Source organism: Ascaphus truei, unplaced genomic scaffold, assembly GCF_040206685.1.
Source record: "Ascaphus truei isolate aAscTru1 unplaced genomic scaffold, aAscTru1.hap1 HAP1_SCAFFOLD_536, whole genome shotgun sequence".
NCBI lineage: Eukaryota > Metazoa > Chordata > Amphibia > Anura > Ascaphidae > Ascaphus > Ascaphus truei.
Window position 1 is genome coordinate 103,825 of NW_027456867.1, and position 16,867 is coordinate 120,691.

Consider the following 16,867-nt stretch of genomic DNA (forward strand, 5'->3'; position numbering starts at 1 on the left):
ACACACACAGGCACACACACACCGGCTCACACACACACACCACCAAAACGTGCAAGTCCTAACCCACCCCCAGGCTGCATTGGAGCTCGTAGGTAAAATATATTGGATGCCCAATACTGTTACCCCAAGGGGTATTATTTAACAATAATCTGCGTTAATCTTGTTGTTTAGTTACATAAACAAAGTTGTCCTCCTGATTCAGCCAAATGTTTATCTATTTTTTATTTGATCTTTTTCACAAATTTCAGCCAATTTCCCAATACAAACATTAGTCCCACAACTTGACCTGGTACTGCCTCAGTCTCTGCACTTCCATTCAGAAGACAGTACTGTAAGCATGATACCTGCTCAGATATAAATACCCGTTACAGTGACTAACAGCATTGCACAATTACTGACCCCACATAGATCAGATGCCAAGTTCTGAGTACTAATACCAAAGATCCCAGCGTCGCAGTACTGATCCAAAAGATCCCAGCGTCGCAGTACTGATCCAAAAGATCCCAGCGTCGCAGTACTTATCCAAAAGATCCCAGCGTCGCAGTACTGATCCAAAAGATCCCAGCGTCGCAGTACTGATCCAAAAGATCCCAGACTCTGATAAGCTATCCCAGAGTCTGATTACTGATACCAAAGATCCCGGAGTCTGGGTACTGATCCCAAAGTCTGGTTACTGATCCCAAAGTCTGGTTACTAATCCCAAAGTCTGGTTACTGATCCCAAAGTCTGGTTACTGATCCCAAAGATCCCGGGGTCTGATTACTGATCCCAAAGATCCCGGGGTCTGATTACTGATCCCAAAGATCCCAGAGTCTGGTTTCTGATCCCAAAGATCCCGGAGTCTGGTTACTGATCCCAAAGATCTTGACGTTTGGAGACCCGTGTGAAATTCATAACATCTTTGTGACAATAAAACATTTATTGTGAGGTATTGGCGTGTGGCGTCAAATGACCCTAACTCCAGCAGGCTCGGCCCACTCATTGGTCATAGATAAGTAATGAGAGGCAGTGAGATGGAAAGACGCAAAGACACAGGAATATGATCGGACAGTCCAGCCAGCTGTGTGATAAACAGGAACTGTTCCACTACCTGAGAGGAGAAATGGAAGAGGGGGGTGGGGGGGGGGGGGAGAAATGGGTGGGGAATAGAAAAGGGGGGAAGAGAACGGAAGAAGAGTGGGGGGTGGGCGGGAAGGGGATGGAGGGAGAGGAGAGAGGGGATGAGGGAGAGGAGGAAGTGGAGGGACAAGGGAGGAAGAGAGGGAGGGAGAGGACGGGGAGAGGGAGGGAGGGTAGGACGAGAGGGGACAGGGGGAGAGGCGGAGGGGAGAGGGGGAAGAGAGGGGGAGGATGAGAGGGAGGTGGAGGAGAGGAGGGAGAGGAAAATATTAACCATACTGGGGAGACTAACCATCCCTCCCGTACTGGGGAGACTAACCAGCCCTCCTATACTGGGGAGACTAACCAGTCCTCCTATACTGGGGAGACTAACCAGCCCTACTATACTGGGGAGACTAACCAGCCCTCCTGTACTGGGGAGACTAACCAAACCCTCCTATACTGGGGAGACTAACCAGCCCTCCCGTACTGGGGAGACTATCCAGCCCTCCTATACTGGGGAGACTAACCATCCCTCCCGTACTGGGGAGACTAACCAGTCCTCCTATACTGGGGAGACTAACCAGTCCTCCTATACTGGGGAGACTAACCATCCCTCCCGTACTGGGGAGACTAACCAGTCCTCCTATACTGAGGAGACTAACCATCCCTCCCGTACTGGGGAGACTAACCAGTCCTCCTATACTGGGGAGACTAACCAGCCCTCCTATACTGGGGAGACTAACCAGCCCTCCTATACTGGGGAGACTAACCAGCCCTCCTATACTGGGGAGACTAACCAGCCCTCCTATACTGGGGAGACTAACCAGCCCTCCTATACTGGGGAGACTAACCAGCCCTCCTATACTGGGGAGACTAACCAGTCCTCCTATACTGGGGAGACTAACCAAACCCTCCTATACTGGGGAGACTAACCAGTCCTCCTATACTGGGGAGACTAACCAGTCCTCCTATACTGGGAAGACTAACCAGCCCTCCTATACTGGGGAGACTAACCAGCCCTCCTATACTGGGGAGACTAACCAGCCCTCCTATACTGGGGAGACTAACCAGCCCTCCTATACTGGGGAGACTAACCAGCCCTCCTATACTAGGGAGACTAACCAGCCCTCCTATACTGGGGAGACTAACCAGCCCTCCTATACTGGGGAGACTAACCAAACCCTCCTATACTGGGGAGACTAACCAAACCCTCCTATACTGGGGAGACTAACCAGCCCTCCTATACTGGGGAGACTAACCAGTCCTCCTATACTGGGGAGACTAACCAGTCCTCCTATACTGGGGAGACTAACCAGCCCTCCTATACTGGGGAGACTAACCAGCCCTCCTATACTGGGGAGACTAACCAGCCCTCCTATACTGGGGAGACTAACCAGCCCTCCTATACTGGGGAGACTAACCAGCCCTCCTATACTGGGGAGACTAACCAGCCCTCCTATACTGGGGAGACTAACCAGTCCTCCTATACTGGGGAGACTAACCAGTCCTCCTATACTGGGGAGACTAACCAAACCCTCCTATACTGGGGAGACTAACCAGCCCTCCTATACTGGGGAGACTAACCAGTCATCCCGTACTGGGGAGACTATCCAGCCCTCCTATACTGGGGAGACTAACCAGTCATCCCGTACTGGGGAGACTAACCAGCCCTCCTATACTGGGGAGACTAACCAGTCCTCCTATACTGGGGAGACTAACCAGCCCTCCTATACTGGGGAGACTAACCAGCCCTCCTATACTGGGGAGACTAACCAGCCCTCCTAAACTGGGGAGACTAACCAGTCCTCCTATACTGGGGAGACTAACCAGTCCTCCTATACTGGGGAGACTAACCAAACCCTCCTATACTGGGGAGACTAACCAGCCCTCCCATACTGGGGAGACTAACCAGTCATCCCGTACTGGGGAGACTATCCAGCCCTCCTATACTGGGGAGACTAACCAAACCCTCCTATACTGGGGAGACTAACCAGCCCTCCTATACTGGGGAGACTAACCAGCCCTCCTATACTGGGGAGACTAACCAGCCCTCCTATACTGGGGAGACTAACCAGTCCTCCTATACTGGGGAGACTAACCAGCCCTCCTATACTGGGGAGACTAACCAGCCCTCCTATACTGGGGAGACTAACCAGTCCTCCTATACTGGGGAGACTAACCAAACCCTCCTATACTGGGGAGACTAACCAGCCCTCCCATACTGGGGAGACTAACCAGTCATCCCGTACTGGGGAGACTATCCAGCCCTCCTATACTGGGGAGACTAACCAAACCCTCCTATACTGGGGAGACTAACCAGCCCTCCTATACTGGGGAGACTAACCAGCCCTCCTATACTGGGGAGACTAACCAGTCCTCCTATACTGGGGAGACTAACCAGTCCTCCTATACTGGGGAGACTAACCAAACCCTCCTATACTGGGGAGACTAACCAGCCCTCCTATACTGGGGAGACTAACCAGTCATCCCGTACTGGGGAGACTATCCAGCCCTCCTATACTGGGGAGACTAACCAGTCATCCCGTACTGGGGAGACTAACCAGCCCTCCTATACTGGGGAGACTAACCAGTCCTCCTATACTGGGGAGACTAACCAGCCCTCCTATACTGGGGAGACTAACCAGCCCTCCTATACTGGGGAGACTAACCAGCCCTCCTATACTGGGGAGACTAACCAGTCCTCCTATACTGGGGAGACTAACCAGCCCTCCTATACTGGGGAGACTAACCAGCCCTCCTATACTGGGGAGACTAACCAGCCCTCCTATACTGGGGAGACTAACCAGCCCTCCTATACTGGGGAGACTAACCAGCCCTCCTATACTGGGGAGACTAACCAGTCCTCCTATACTGGGGAGACTAACCAGTCCTCCTATACTGGGGAGACTAACCAAACCCTCCTATACTGGGGAGACTAACCAGCCCTCCTATACTGGGGAGACTAACCAGCCCTCCTATACTGGGGAGACTAACCAGCTCTCCATTACTGAGGAGACTAACCAGCCCTCCTATACTGGGGAGACAAACCAGTCCTCCTATACTGGGGAGACTAACCAGTCCTCCTATACTGGGGAGACTATCCAGCCCTCCTATACTGGGGAGACTAACCAAACCCTCCTATACTGGGGAGACTAACCAGCCCTCCTATACTGGGAAGACTAACCAGCCCTCCTATACTGGGGAGACTAACCAGCCCTCCTATACTGGGGAGACTAACCAGCCCTCCTATACTGGGGAGACTATCCAGCCCTCCTATACTGGGGAGACTAACCAAACCCTCCTATACTGGGGAGACTATCCAGCCCTCCTATACTGGGGAGACTAACCAGCCCTCCTATACTGGGGAGACTAACCAGCCCTCCTATACTGGGGAGACTAACCAGCCCTCCTATACTGGGGAGACTAACCAGCCCTCCTATACTGGGGAGACTAACCAGCCCTCCTATACTGGGGAGACTAACCAGCCCTCCTATACTGGGGAGACTAACCAAACCCTCCTATACTGGGGAGACTATCCAGCCCTCCTATACTGGGGAGACTAACCAGCCCTCCTATACTGGGGAGACTAACCAGTCCTCCTATACTGGGGAGACTAACCAGCCCTCCTATACTGGGGAGACTAACCAGCCCTCCTATACTGGGGAGACTAACCAGCCCTCCTATACTGGGGAGACTAACCAGTCCTCCTATACTGGGGAGACTAACCAGCCCTCCTATACTGGGGAGACTAACCAGCCCTCCTATACTGGGGAGACTAACCAAACCCTCCTATACTGGGGAGACTATCCAGCCCTCCTATACTGGGGAGACTAACCAGCCCTCCTATACTGGGGAGACTAACCAGCCCTCCTATACTGGGGAGACTAACCAGTCCTCCTATACTGGGGAGACTAACCAGCCCTCCTATACTGGGGAGATTAACCAGCCCTCCTGTACTGGGGAGACTAACCAAACCCTCCTATACTGGGGAGACTATCCAGCCCTCCTATACTGGGGAGACTAACCAGCCCTCCTATACTGGGGAGACTATCCAGCCATCCCGTACTGGGGAGACTAACCAGCCCCCCTATACTGGGGAGACTAACCAGCCCTCCTATACTGGGGAGACTAACCAGCCCTCCTATACTGGGGAGACTAACTAGCCCTCCTATACTGGGGAGACTAACCAAACCCTCATATACTGGGGAGACTAACCAGCCCTCCTATACTGGGGAGACTAACCAGCCCTCCTATACTGGGGAGACTAACCAGTCCTCCTATACTGGGGAGACTATCCAGCCCTCCTATACTGGGGAGACTAACCAGCCCTCCTATACTGGGGAGACTAACCAGCCCTCCTATACTGGGGAGACTAACCAGTCCTCCTATACTGGGGAGACTAACCAGCCCTCCTATACTGGGGAGACTATCCAGCCCTCCTATACTGGGGAGACTAACCAAACCCTCCTATACTGGGGAGACTATCCAGCCCTCCTATACTGGGGAGACTAACCAGCCCTCCTATACTGGGGAGACTAACCATCCCTCCTATACTGGGGAGACTAACCAGTCCTCCTATACTGGGGAGACTAACCAGCCCTCCTATACTGGGGAGACTAACCAGCCCTCCTATACTGGGGAGACTAACAAGCTCTCCCGTACTGGGGAGACTAACCAGCCCTCCTATACTGGGGAGACTAACCAGCCCTCCTATACTGGGGAGACTAACCAGCCCTCCTATACTGGGGAGACTAACCAGCCCTCCTATACTGGGGAGACTAACCAGTCCTCCTATACTGGGGAGACTAACCAGCCCTCCTATACTGGGGAGACTAACCAGCCCTCCTATACTGGGGAGACTAACCAGCCCTCCTATACTGGGGAGACTAACCAGCCCTCCTATACTGGGGAGACTAACCAGTCCTCCTATACTGGGGAGACTAACCAGTCCTCCTATACTGGGGAGACTAACCAGTCCTCCTATACTGGGGAGACTAACCAGTCCTCCTATACTGGGGAGACTAACCAGTCCTCCTATACTGGGGAGACTAACCAGTCCTCCTATACTGGGGAGACTAACCAGCCCTCCCGTACTGGGGAGACTAACCAGCCCTCCCGTACTGGGGAGACTAACCAGCCCTCCTATACTGGGGAGACTAACCAGTCCTCCCATACTGGGGAGACTAACCAGTCCTCCCATACTGGGGAGACTAACCAGTCCTCCCGTACTGAGGAGACAATCCAGCCCTCCTATACTGGGGAGACTAACCAGCCCTCATATACTGGGGAGACTAACCAGCCCTCCTATACTGGGGAGACTAACCAGCCTTCCTGTACTGGGGAGACTAACCAGCCATCCCGTACTGGGGAGACTAACCAGCCATCCCGTACTGGGGAGACTAACCAGTCTTCCTATACTGGGGAGACTAACCAGTCCTCCTATACTGGGGAGACTAACCAGCCGTCCCGTACTGGGGAGACTAACCAGCCCTCCCGTACTGGGGAGACTAACCAGCCCTCCCGTACTGGGGAGACTAACCAGCCCTCCTGTACTGGGGAGACTAACCAGTCCTCCTATACTGGGGAGACTAACCAGTCCTCCTATACTGGGGAGACTAACCAGCCATCCCGTACTGGAGAGACTAACCAGTCCTCCTATACTGGGGAGACTAACCAGTCCTCCTATACTGGGGAGACTAACCATCCCTCCCGTACTGGGGAGACTAACCAGTCCTCCTATACTGGGGAGACTAACCAGCCCTCCTATACTGGGGAGACTAACCAGCCCTCCTATACTGGGGAGACTAACCAGCCCTCCTATACTGGGGAGACTAACCAGCCCTCCTATACTGGGGAGACTAACCAGCCCTCCTATACTGGGGAGACTAACCAGCCCTCCTATACTGGGGAGACTAACCAGTCCTCCTATACTGGGGAGACTAACCAGTCCTCCTATACTGGGGAGACTAACCAAACCCTCCTATACTGGGGAGACTAACCAGTCCTCCTATACTGGGGAGACTAACCAGTCCTCCTATACTGGGAAGACTAACCAGCCCTCCTATACTGGGGAGACTAAACAGCCCTCCTATACTGGGGAGACTAACCAGCCCTCCTATACTGGGGAGACTAACCAGCCCTCCTATACTGGGGAGACTAACCAGCCCTCCTATACTGGGGAGACTAACCAGCCCTCCTATACTGGGGAGACTAACCAGCCCTCCTATACTGGGGAGACTAACCAAACCCTCCTATACTGGGGAGACTAACCAGCCCTCCTATACTGGGGAGACTAACCAGTCCTCCTATACTGGGGAGACTAACCAGTCCTCCTATACTGGGGAGACTAACCAGCCCTCCTATACTGGGGAGACTAACCAGCCCTCCTATACTGGGGAGACTAACCAGCCCTCCTATACTGGGGAGACTAACCAGCCCTCCTATACTGGGGAGACTAACCAGCCCTCCTATACTGGGGAGACTAACCAGCCCTCCTATACTGGGGAGACTAACCAAACCCTCCTATACTGGGGAGACTAACCAGCCCTCCTATACTGGGGAGACTAACCAGTCCTCCTATACTGGGGAGACTAACCAGTCCTCCTATACTGGGGAGACTAACCAGTCCTCCTATACTGGGGAGACTAACCAGCCCTCCTATACTGGGGAGACTAACCAGCCCTCCTATACTGGGGAGACTAACCAGCCCTCCTATACTGGGGAGACTAACCAGCCCTCCTATACTGGGGAGACTAACCAGCCCTCCTATACTGGGGAGACTAACCAGTCCTCCTATACTGGGGAGACTATCCAGCCCTCCTATACTGGGGAGACTAACCAGCCCTCCTATACTGGGGAGACTAACCAGCCCTCCTATACTGGGGAGACTAACCAGTCCTCCTATACTGGGGAGACTAACCAGCCCTCCTATACTGGGGAGACTATCCAGCCCTCCTATACTGGGGAGACTAACCAAACCCTCCTATACTGGGGAGACTATCCAGCCCTCCTATACTGGGGAGACTAACCAGCCCTCCTATACTGGGGAGACTAACCATCCCTCCTATACTGGGGAGACTAACCAGTCCTCCTATACTGGGGAGACTAACCAGCCCTCCTATACTGGGGAGACTAACCAGCCCTCCTATACTGGGGAGACTAACCAGCTCTCCCGTACTGGGGAGACTAACCAGCCCTCCTATACTGGGGAGACTAACCAGCCCTCCTATACTGGGGAGACTAACCAGCCCTCCTATACTGGGGAGACTAACCAGTCCTCCTATACTGGGGAGACTAACCAGCCCTCCTATACTGGGGAGACTAACCAGCCCTCCTATACTGGGGAGACTAACCAGTCCTCCTATACTGGGGAGACTAACCAGCCCTCCTATACTGGGGAGACTAACCAGTCCTCCTATACTGGGGAGACTAACCAGTCCTCCCATACTGGGGAGACTAACCAGTCCTCCCGTACTGAGGAGACAATCCAGCCCTCCTATACTGGGGAGACTAACCAGCCCTCCTATACTGGGGAGACTAACCAGCCTTCCCGTACTGGGGAGACTAACCAGCCATCCCGTACTGGGGAGACTAACCAGCCATCCCGTACTGGGGAGACTAACCAGTCTTCCTATACTGGGGAGACTAACCAGTCCTCCTATACTGGGGAGACTAACCAGCCGTCCCGTACTGGGGAGACTAACCAGCCCTCCCGTACTGGGGAGACTAACCAGCCCTCCCGTACTGGGGAGACTAACCAGCCCTCCTGTACTGGGGAGACTAACCAGTCCTCCTATACTGGGGAGACTAACCAGTCCTCCTATACTGGGGAGACTAACCAGCCATCCCGTACTGGGGAGACTAACCAGTCCTCCTATACTGGAGAGACTAACCAGCCCTCCTATACTGGGGAGACTAACCAGTCCTCCTATACTGGGGAGACTAACCAGTCCTCCTATACTGGGGAGACTAACCAGCCCTTCTATACTGGGGAGACTAACCAGTCCTTCTATACTGGGGAGACTAACCAGTCCTACTATACTGGGGAGACTAACCAGCCCTCCGATACTGGGGAGACTAACCAGCCCTCCGATACTGGGGAGACTAACCAGCCCTCCTATACTGGGGAGACTAACCAGCCCTCCTATACTGGGGAGACTAACCAGCCCTCCTATACTGGGGAGACTAACCAGCCCTCCTATACTGGGGAGACTAACCAGTCCTACTATACTGGGGAGACTAGCCAGCCCTCCCATACTGGGGAGACTAACCAGCCATCCCGTACTGGGGAGACTAACCAGCCATCCCGTACTGGTGGAGACTAACCAGTCCTCCTATACTGGGGAGACTAACCAGCCCTCCTATACTGGGGAAACTAACCAGCCATCCCGTACTGGGGAGACTAACCAGCCCTCCTATACTGGGGAGACTAACCAGTCATCCCGTACTGGAGAGACTAACCAGCCCTCCTATACTGGGGAGACTAACCAGTCCTCCTATACTGGGGAGACTAACCAGTCCTCCTATACTGGGGAGACTAACCATCCCTCCCGTACTGGGGAGACTAACCAGTCCTCCTATACTGGGGAGACTAACCAGCCCTCCTATACTGGGGAGACTAACCAGCCCTCCTATACTGGGGAGACTAACCAGCCCTCCTATACTGGGGAGACTAACCAGCCCTCCTATACTGGGGAGACTAACCAGCCCTCCTATACTGGGGAGACTAACCAGCCCTCCTATACTGGGGAGACTAACCAGCCCTCCTATACTGGGGAGACTAACCAGTCCTCCTATACTGGGGAGACTAACCAAACCCTCCTATACTGGGGAGACTAACCAGTCCTCCTATACTGGGGAGACTAACCAGTCCTCCTATACTGGGAAGACTAACCAGCCCTCCTATACTGGGGAGACTAACCAGCCCTCCTATACTGGGGAGACTAACCAGCCCTCCTATACTGGGGAGACTAACCAGCCCTCCTATACTGGGGAGACTAACCAGCCCTCCTATACTAGGGAGACTAACCAGCCCTCCTATACTGGGGAGACTAACCAGCCCTCCTATACTGGGGAGACTAACCAAACCCTCCTATACTGGGGAGACTAACCAGCCCTCCTATACTGGGGAGACTAACCAGTCCTCCTATACTGGGGAGACTAACCAGTCCTCCTATACTGGGGAGACTAACCAGTCCTCCTATACTGGGGAGACTAACCAGCCCTCCTATACTGGGGAGACTAACCAGCCCTCCTATACTGGGGAGACTAACCAGCCCTCCTATACTGGGGAGACTAACCAGCCCTCCTATACTGGGGAGACTAACCAGCCCTCCTATACTGGGGAGACTAACCAGTCATCCCGTACTGGGGAGACTAACCAGTCCTCCTATACTGGGGAGACTAACCAGCCCTCCTATACTGGGGAGACTAACCAGCCCTCCTATACTGGGGAGACTAACCAGCCCTCCTAAACTGGGGAGACTAACCAGTCCTCCTATACTGGGGAGACTAACCAGTCCTCCTATACTGGGGAGACTAACCAAACCCTCCTATACTGGGGAGACTAACCAGCCCTCCCATACTGGGGAGACTAACCAGTCATCCCGTACTGGGGAGACTATCCAGCCCTCCTATACTGGGGAGACTAACCAAACCCTCCTATACTGGGGAGACTAACCAGCCCTCCTATACTGGGGAGACTAACCAGCCCTCCTATACTGGGGAGACTAACCAGCCCTCCTATACTGGGGAGACTAACCAAACCCTCCTATACTGGGGAGACTAACTAGCCCTCATATACTGGGGAGACTAACCAGTCCTCCTATACTGGGGAGACTAACCAGTCCTCCTATACTGGGGAGACTAACCAGCCCTCCTATACTGGGGAGACTAACCAGCCCTCCTATACTGGGGAGACTAACCAGCCCTCCTATACTGGGGAGACTAACCAGTCATCCCGTACTGGGGAGACTATCCAGCCCTCCTATACTGGGGAGACTAACCAAACCCTCCTATACTGGGGAGACTAACCAGTCCTCCTATACTGGGGAGACTAACCAAACCCTCCTATACTGGGGAGACTAACCAGTCCTCCTATACTGGGGAGACTAACCAGTCCTCCTATACTGGGAAGACTAACCAGCCCTCCTATACTGGGGAGACTAACCAGCCCTCCTATACTGGGGAGACTAACCAGCCCTCCTATACTGGGGAGACTAACCAGCCCTCCTATACTGGGGAGACTAACCAGCCCTCCTATACTAGGGAGACTAACCAGCCCTCCTATACTGGGGAGACTAACCAGCCCTCCTATACTGGGGAGACTAACCAAACCCTCCTATACTGGGGAGACTAACCAGCCCTCCTATACTGGGGAGACTAACCAGTCCTCCTATACTGGGGAGACTAACCAGTCCTCCTATACTGGGGAGACTAACCAGTCCTCCTATACTGGGGAGACTAACCAGCCCTCCTATACTGGGGAGACTAACCAGCCCTCCTATACTGGGGAGACTAACCAGCCCTCCTATACTGGGGAGACTAACCAGCCCTCCTATACTGGGGAGACTAACCAGCCCTCCTATACTGGGGAGACTAACCAGTCATCCCGTACTGGGGAGACTAACCAGTCCTCCTATACTGGGGAGACTAACCAGCCCTCCTATACTGGGGAGACTAACCAGCCCTCCTATACTGGGGAGACTAACCAGCCCTCCTAAACTGGGGAGACTAACCAGTCCTCCTATACTGGGGAGACTAACCAGTCCTCCTATACTGGGGAGACTAACCAAACCCTCCTATACTGGGGAGACTAACCAGCCCTCCCATACTGGGGAGACTAACCAGTCATCCCGTACTGGGGAGACTATCCAGCCCTCCTATACTGGGGAGACTAACCAAACCCTCCTATACTGGGGAGACTAACCAGCCCTCCTATACTGGGGAGACTAACCAGCCCTCCTATACTGGGGAGACTAACCAGCCCTCCTATACTGGGGAGACTAACCAAACCCTCCTATACTGGGGAGACTAACTAGCCCTCATATACTGGGGAGACTAACCAGTCCTCCTATACTGGGGAGACTAACCAGTCCTCCTATACTGGGGAGACTAACCAGCCCTCCTATACTGGGGAGACTAACCAGCCCTCCTATACTGGGGAGACTAACCAGCCCTCCTATACTGGGGAGACTAACCAGCCCTCCTATACTGGGGAGACTAACCAGCCCTCCTATACTGGGGAGACTAACCAGTCCTCCTATACTGGGGAGACTAACCAGTCCTCCTATACTGGGGAGACTAACCAGTCCTCCTATACTGGGGAGACTAACCAAACCCTCCTATACTGGGGAGACTAACCAGCCCTCCTATACTGGGGAGACTAACCAGCCCTCCTATACTGGGGAGACTAACCAGCTCTCCTATACTGGGGAGACTAACCAGCCCTCCTATACTGGGGAGACAAACCAGTCCTCCTATACTGGGGAGACTAACCAGTCCTCCTATACTGGGGAGACTATCCAGCCCTCCTATACTGGGGAGACTAACCAGTCCTCCTATACTGGGGAGACTAACCAGTCCTCCTATACTGGGGAGACTAACCAGTCCTCCTATACTGGGGAGATTAACCAGTCCTCCTATACTGGGGAGACTAACCAGCCCTCCTATACTGGGGAGACTAACCAGCCCTCCTATACTGGGGAGACTAACCAGCCCTCCTATACTGGGGAGACTAACCAGCCCTCCTATACTGGGGAGACTAACCAGCCCTCCTATACTGGGGAGACTAACCAGCCCTCCTATACTGGGGAGACTAACCAGCCCTCCTATACTGGGGAGACTAACCAGTCCTCCTATACTGGGGAGACTAACCAGTCCTCCTATACTGGGGAGACTAACCAAACCCTCCTATACTGGGGAGACTAACCAGCCCTCCTATACTGGGGAGACTAACCAGTCATCCCGTACTGGGGAGACTATCCAGCCCTCCTATACTGGGGAGACTAACCAGTCATCCCGTACTGGGGAGACTAACCAGCCCTCCTATACTGGGGAGACTAACCAGTCCTCCTATACTGGGGAGACTAACCAGCCCTCCTATACTGGGGAGACTAACCAGCCCTCCTATACTGGGGAGACTAACCAGCCCTCCTAAACTGGGGAGACTAACCAGTCCTCCTATACTGGGGAGACTAACCAGTCCTCCTATACTGGGGAGACTAACCAAACCCTCCTATACTGGGGAGACTAACCAGCCCTCCCATACTGGGGAGACTAACCAGTCATCCCGTACTGGGGAGACTATCCAGCCCTCCTATACTGGGGAGACTAACCAAACCCTCCTATACTGGGGAGACTAACCAGCCCTCCTATACTGGGGAGACTAACCAGCCCTCCTATACTGGGGAGACTAACCAGCCCTCCTATACTGGGGAGACTAACCAGTCCTCCTATACTGGGGAGACTAACCAGTCCTCCTATACTGGGGAGACTAACCAAACCCTCCTATACTGGGGAGACTAACCAGCCCTCCTATACTGGGGAGACTAACCAGTCCTCCTATACTGGGGAGACTAACCAGTCCTCCTATACTGGGGAGACTAACCAGCCCTCCTATACTGGGGAGACTAACCAGCCCTCCTATACTGGGGAGACTAACCAGCCCTCCTATACTGGGGAGACTAACCAGCCCTCCTATACTGGGGAGACTAACCAGCCCTCCTATACTGGGGAGACTAACCAGTCCTCCTATACTGGGGAGACTGACCAGTCCTCCTATACTGGGGAGACTAACCAAACCCTCCTATACTGGGGAGACTAACCAGCCCTCCTATACTGGGGAGACTAACCAGCCCTCCTATACTGGGGAGACTAACCAGCTCTCCTATACTGGGGAGACTAACCAGCCCTCCTATACTGGGGAGACAAACCAGTCCTCCTATACTGGGGAGACTAACCAGTCCTCCTATACTGGGGAGACTATCCAGCCCTCCTATACTGGGGAGACTAACCAAACCCTCCTATACTGGGGAGACTAACCAGCCCTCCTATACTGGGAAGACTAACCAGCCCTCCTATACTGGGGAGACTAACCAGCCCTCCTATACTGGGGAGACTAACCAGCCCTCCTATACTGGGGAGACTATCCAGCCCTCCTATACTGGGGAGACTAACCAAACCCTCCTATACTGGGGAGACTATCCAGCCCTCCTATACTGGGGAGACTAACCAGCCCTCCTATACTGGGGAGACTAACCAGCCCTCCTATACTGGGGAGACTAACCAGCCCTCCTATACTGGGGAGACTAACCAGCCCTCCTATACTGGGGAGACTAACCAGCCCTCCTATACTGGGGAGACTAACCAAACCCTCCTATACTGGGGAGACTATCCAGCCCTCCTATACTGGGGAGACTAACCAGCCCTCCTATACTGGGGAGACTAACCAGTCCTCCTATACTGGGGAGACTAACCAGCCCTCCTATACTGGGGAGACTAACCAGCCCTCCTATACTGGGGAGACTAACCAGCCCTCCTATACTGGGGAGACTAACCAGTCCTCCTATACTGGGGAGACTAACCAGCCCTCCTTTACTGGGGAGACTAACCAGCCCTCCTATACTAGGGAGACTAACCAGCCCTCCTATACTGGGGAGACTAACCAGTCCTCCTATACTGGGGGACTAACCAGTCCTCCTATACTGGGGAGACTAACCAGCCCTCCTATACTGGGGAGACTATCCAGCCCTCCTATACTGGGGAGACTAACCAGCCCTCCCATACTGGGGAGACTAACCAGACCTCCCGTACTGGGAAGACTAACCAGCTCTCCCGTACTGGGGAGACTAACCAGCCCCCCTATACTGGGGAGACTAACCAGCCCTCCTATACTGGGGAGACTAACCAAACCCTCCTATACTGGGGAGACTAACCAGCCCCCCTATACTGGGGAGACTAACCAGCTCTCCTATACTAGGGAGACTAACCAGTCCTCCTATACTGGGGAGACTAACCAGTCCTCCTATACTGGGGAGACTAACCAGCCCCCCTATACTGGGGAGACTAACCAGTCCTCCTATACTGGGGAGACTAACCAGCCCTCCTATACTGGGGAGACTAACCAGCCCCCCTATACTGGGGAGACTAACCAGTCCTCCTATACTGGGGAGACTAACCAGCCCTCCTATACTGGGGAGACTAACCAGCCCTCCTATACTGGGGAGACTAACCAGCCCTCCTATACTGGGGAGACTAACCAGACCTCCCGTACTGGGAAGACTAACCAGCTCTCCCGTACTGGGGAGACTAACCAGCCCTCCTGTACTGGGGAGACTAACCAAACCCTCCTATACTGGGGAGACTAACCAAACCCTCCTATACTGGGGAGACTAACCAGCCCTCCTATACTGGGGAGACTAACCAAACCCTCCTATACTGGGGAGACTAACCAGCCCTCCTGTACTGGGGAGACTAACCAGTCCTCCTATACTGGGGAGACTAACCAGCCCTCCCATACTGGGGAGACTAACCAGCCATCCTATACTGGGGAGACTAACCAGCCATCCTATACTGGGGAGACTAACCAGACCTCCTATACTGGGGAGACTAACCAGTCCTCCTATACTGGGGGACTAACCAGTCCTCCTATACTGGGGAGACTAACCAGCCCTCCTATACTGGGGAGACTAACCAGCTCTCCCGTACTGGGGAGACTAACCAGTCCTCCTATACTGGGGAGACTAACCAGCCCTCCTATACTGGGGAGACTATCCAGCCCTCCTATACTGGGGAGACTATCCAGCCATCCCGTACTGGGGAGACTAACCAGCCCTCCTATACTGGGGAGACTAACCAGCCCTCCTATACTGGGGAGACTATCCAGCCATCCCGTACTGGGGAGACTAACCAGCCCTCCTATACTGGGGAGACTAACCAGTCCTCCTATACTGGGGAGACTAACCAGTCCTACTATAATGGGGAGACTAGCCAGCCCTCCCATACTGGGGAGACTAACCAGCCCTCCTATACTGGGGAGACTATCCAGCCCTCCTATACTGGGGAGACTATCCAGCCATCCCGTACTGGGGAGACTAACCAGCCCTCCTATACTGGGGAGACTAACCAGTCCTCCTATACTGGGGAGACTAACCAGCCCTCCTATACTGTGGAGACTAACCAGTCCTCCTATACTGGGGAGACTAACCAGCCCCCCTATACTGGGGAGACTAACCAGTCCTCCTATACTGGGGAGACTAACCAGCCCTCCTATACTGGGGAGACTAACCAGCCCTCCTATACTGGGGAGACTAACCAGCCCCCCTATACTGGGGAGACTAACCAGTCCTCCTATACTGGGGAGACTAACCAGCCCTCCTATACTGGGGAGACTAACCAGCCCTCCTATACTGGGGAGACTAACCAGACCTCCCGTACTGGGAAGACTAACCAGCTCTCCCGTACTGGGGAGACTAACCAGTCCTCCTATACTGGGGAGACTAACCAGCCCCCCTATACTGGGGAGACTAACCAGCCCTCCTATACTGGGGAGACTAACCAAACCCTCCTATACTGGGGAGATTAACCAAACCCTCCTATACTGGGGGACTAACCAGTCCTCCTATACTGGGGAGACTAACCAGCCCTCCTATACTGGGGAGACTAACCAGACCTCCCGTACTGGGGAGACTAACCAGTCTTCCTATACTGGGGAGACTAACCAGCCCTTCTATACTGGGGAGACTAACCAGCTCTCCCGTACTGGGGA

The 16,867-nt window shown here is 53.9% G+C and overlaps 1 protein-coding gene across 2 annotated transcripts in view; it reads right to left on the minus strand.

The window, feature by feature from the left end:
- Positions 1–205: 205 nt before the first annotated feature.
- Positions 206–16,867, minus strand: part of LOC142485095 (sphingomyelin phosphodiesterase 5-like) — a 137,953-nt gene continuing 121,291 nt past the window's right edge. For both annotated transcript variants that reach the window (XM_075584302.1, XM_075584303.1), the window contains exon 7: positions 206–1,090. In XM_075584302.1, the coding sequence (XP_075440417.1) occupies positions 986–1,090 (105 nt within the window). In that variant the 3' untranslated portion in view covers positions 206–985. The remainder of the gene's footprint in view (positions 1,091–16,867) is intronic.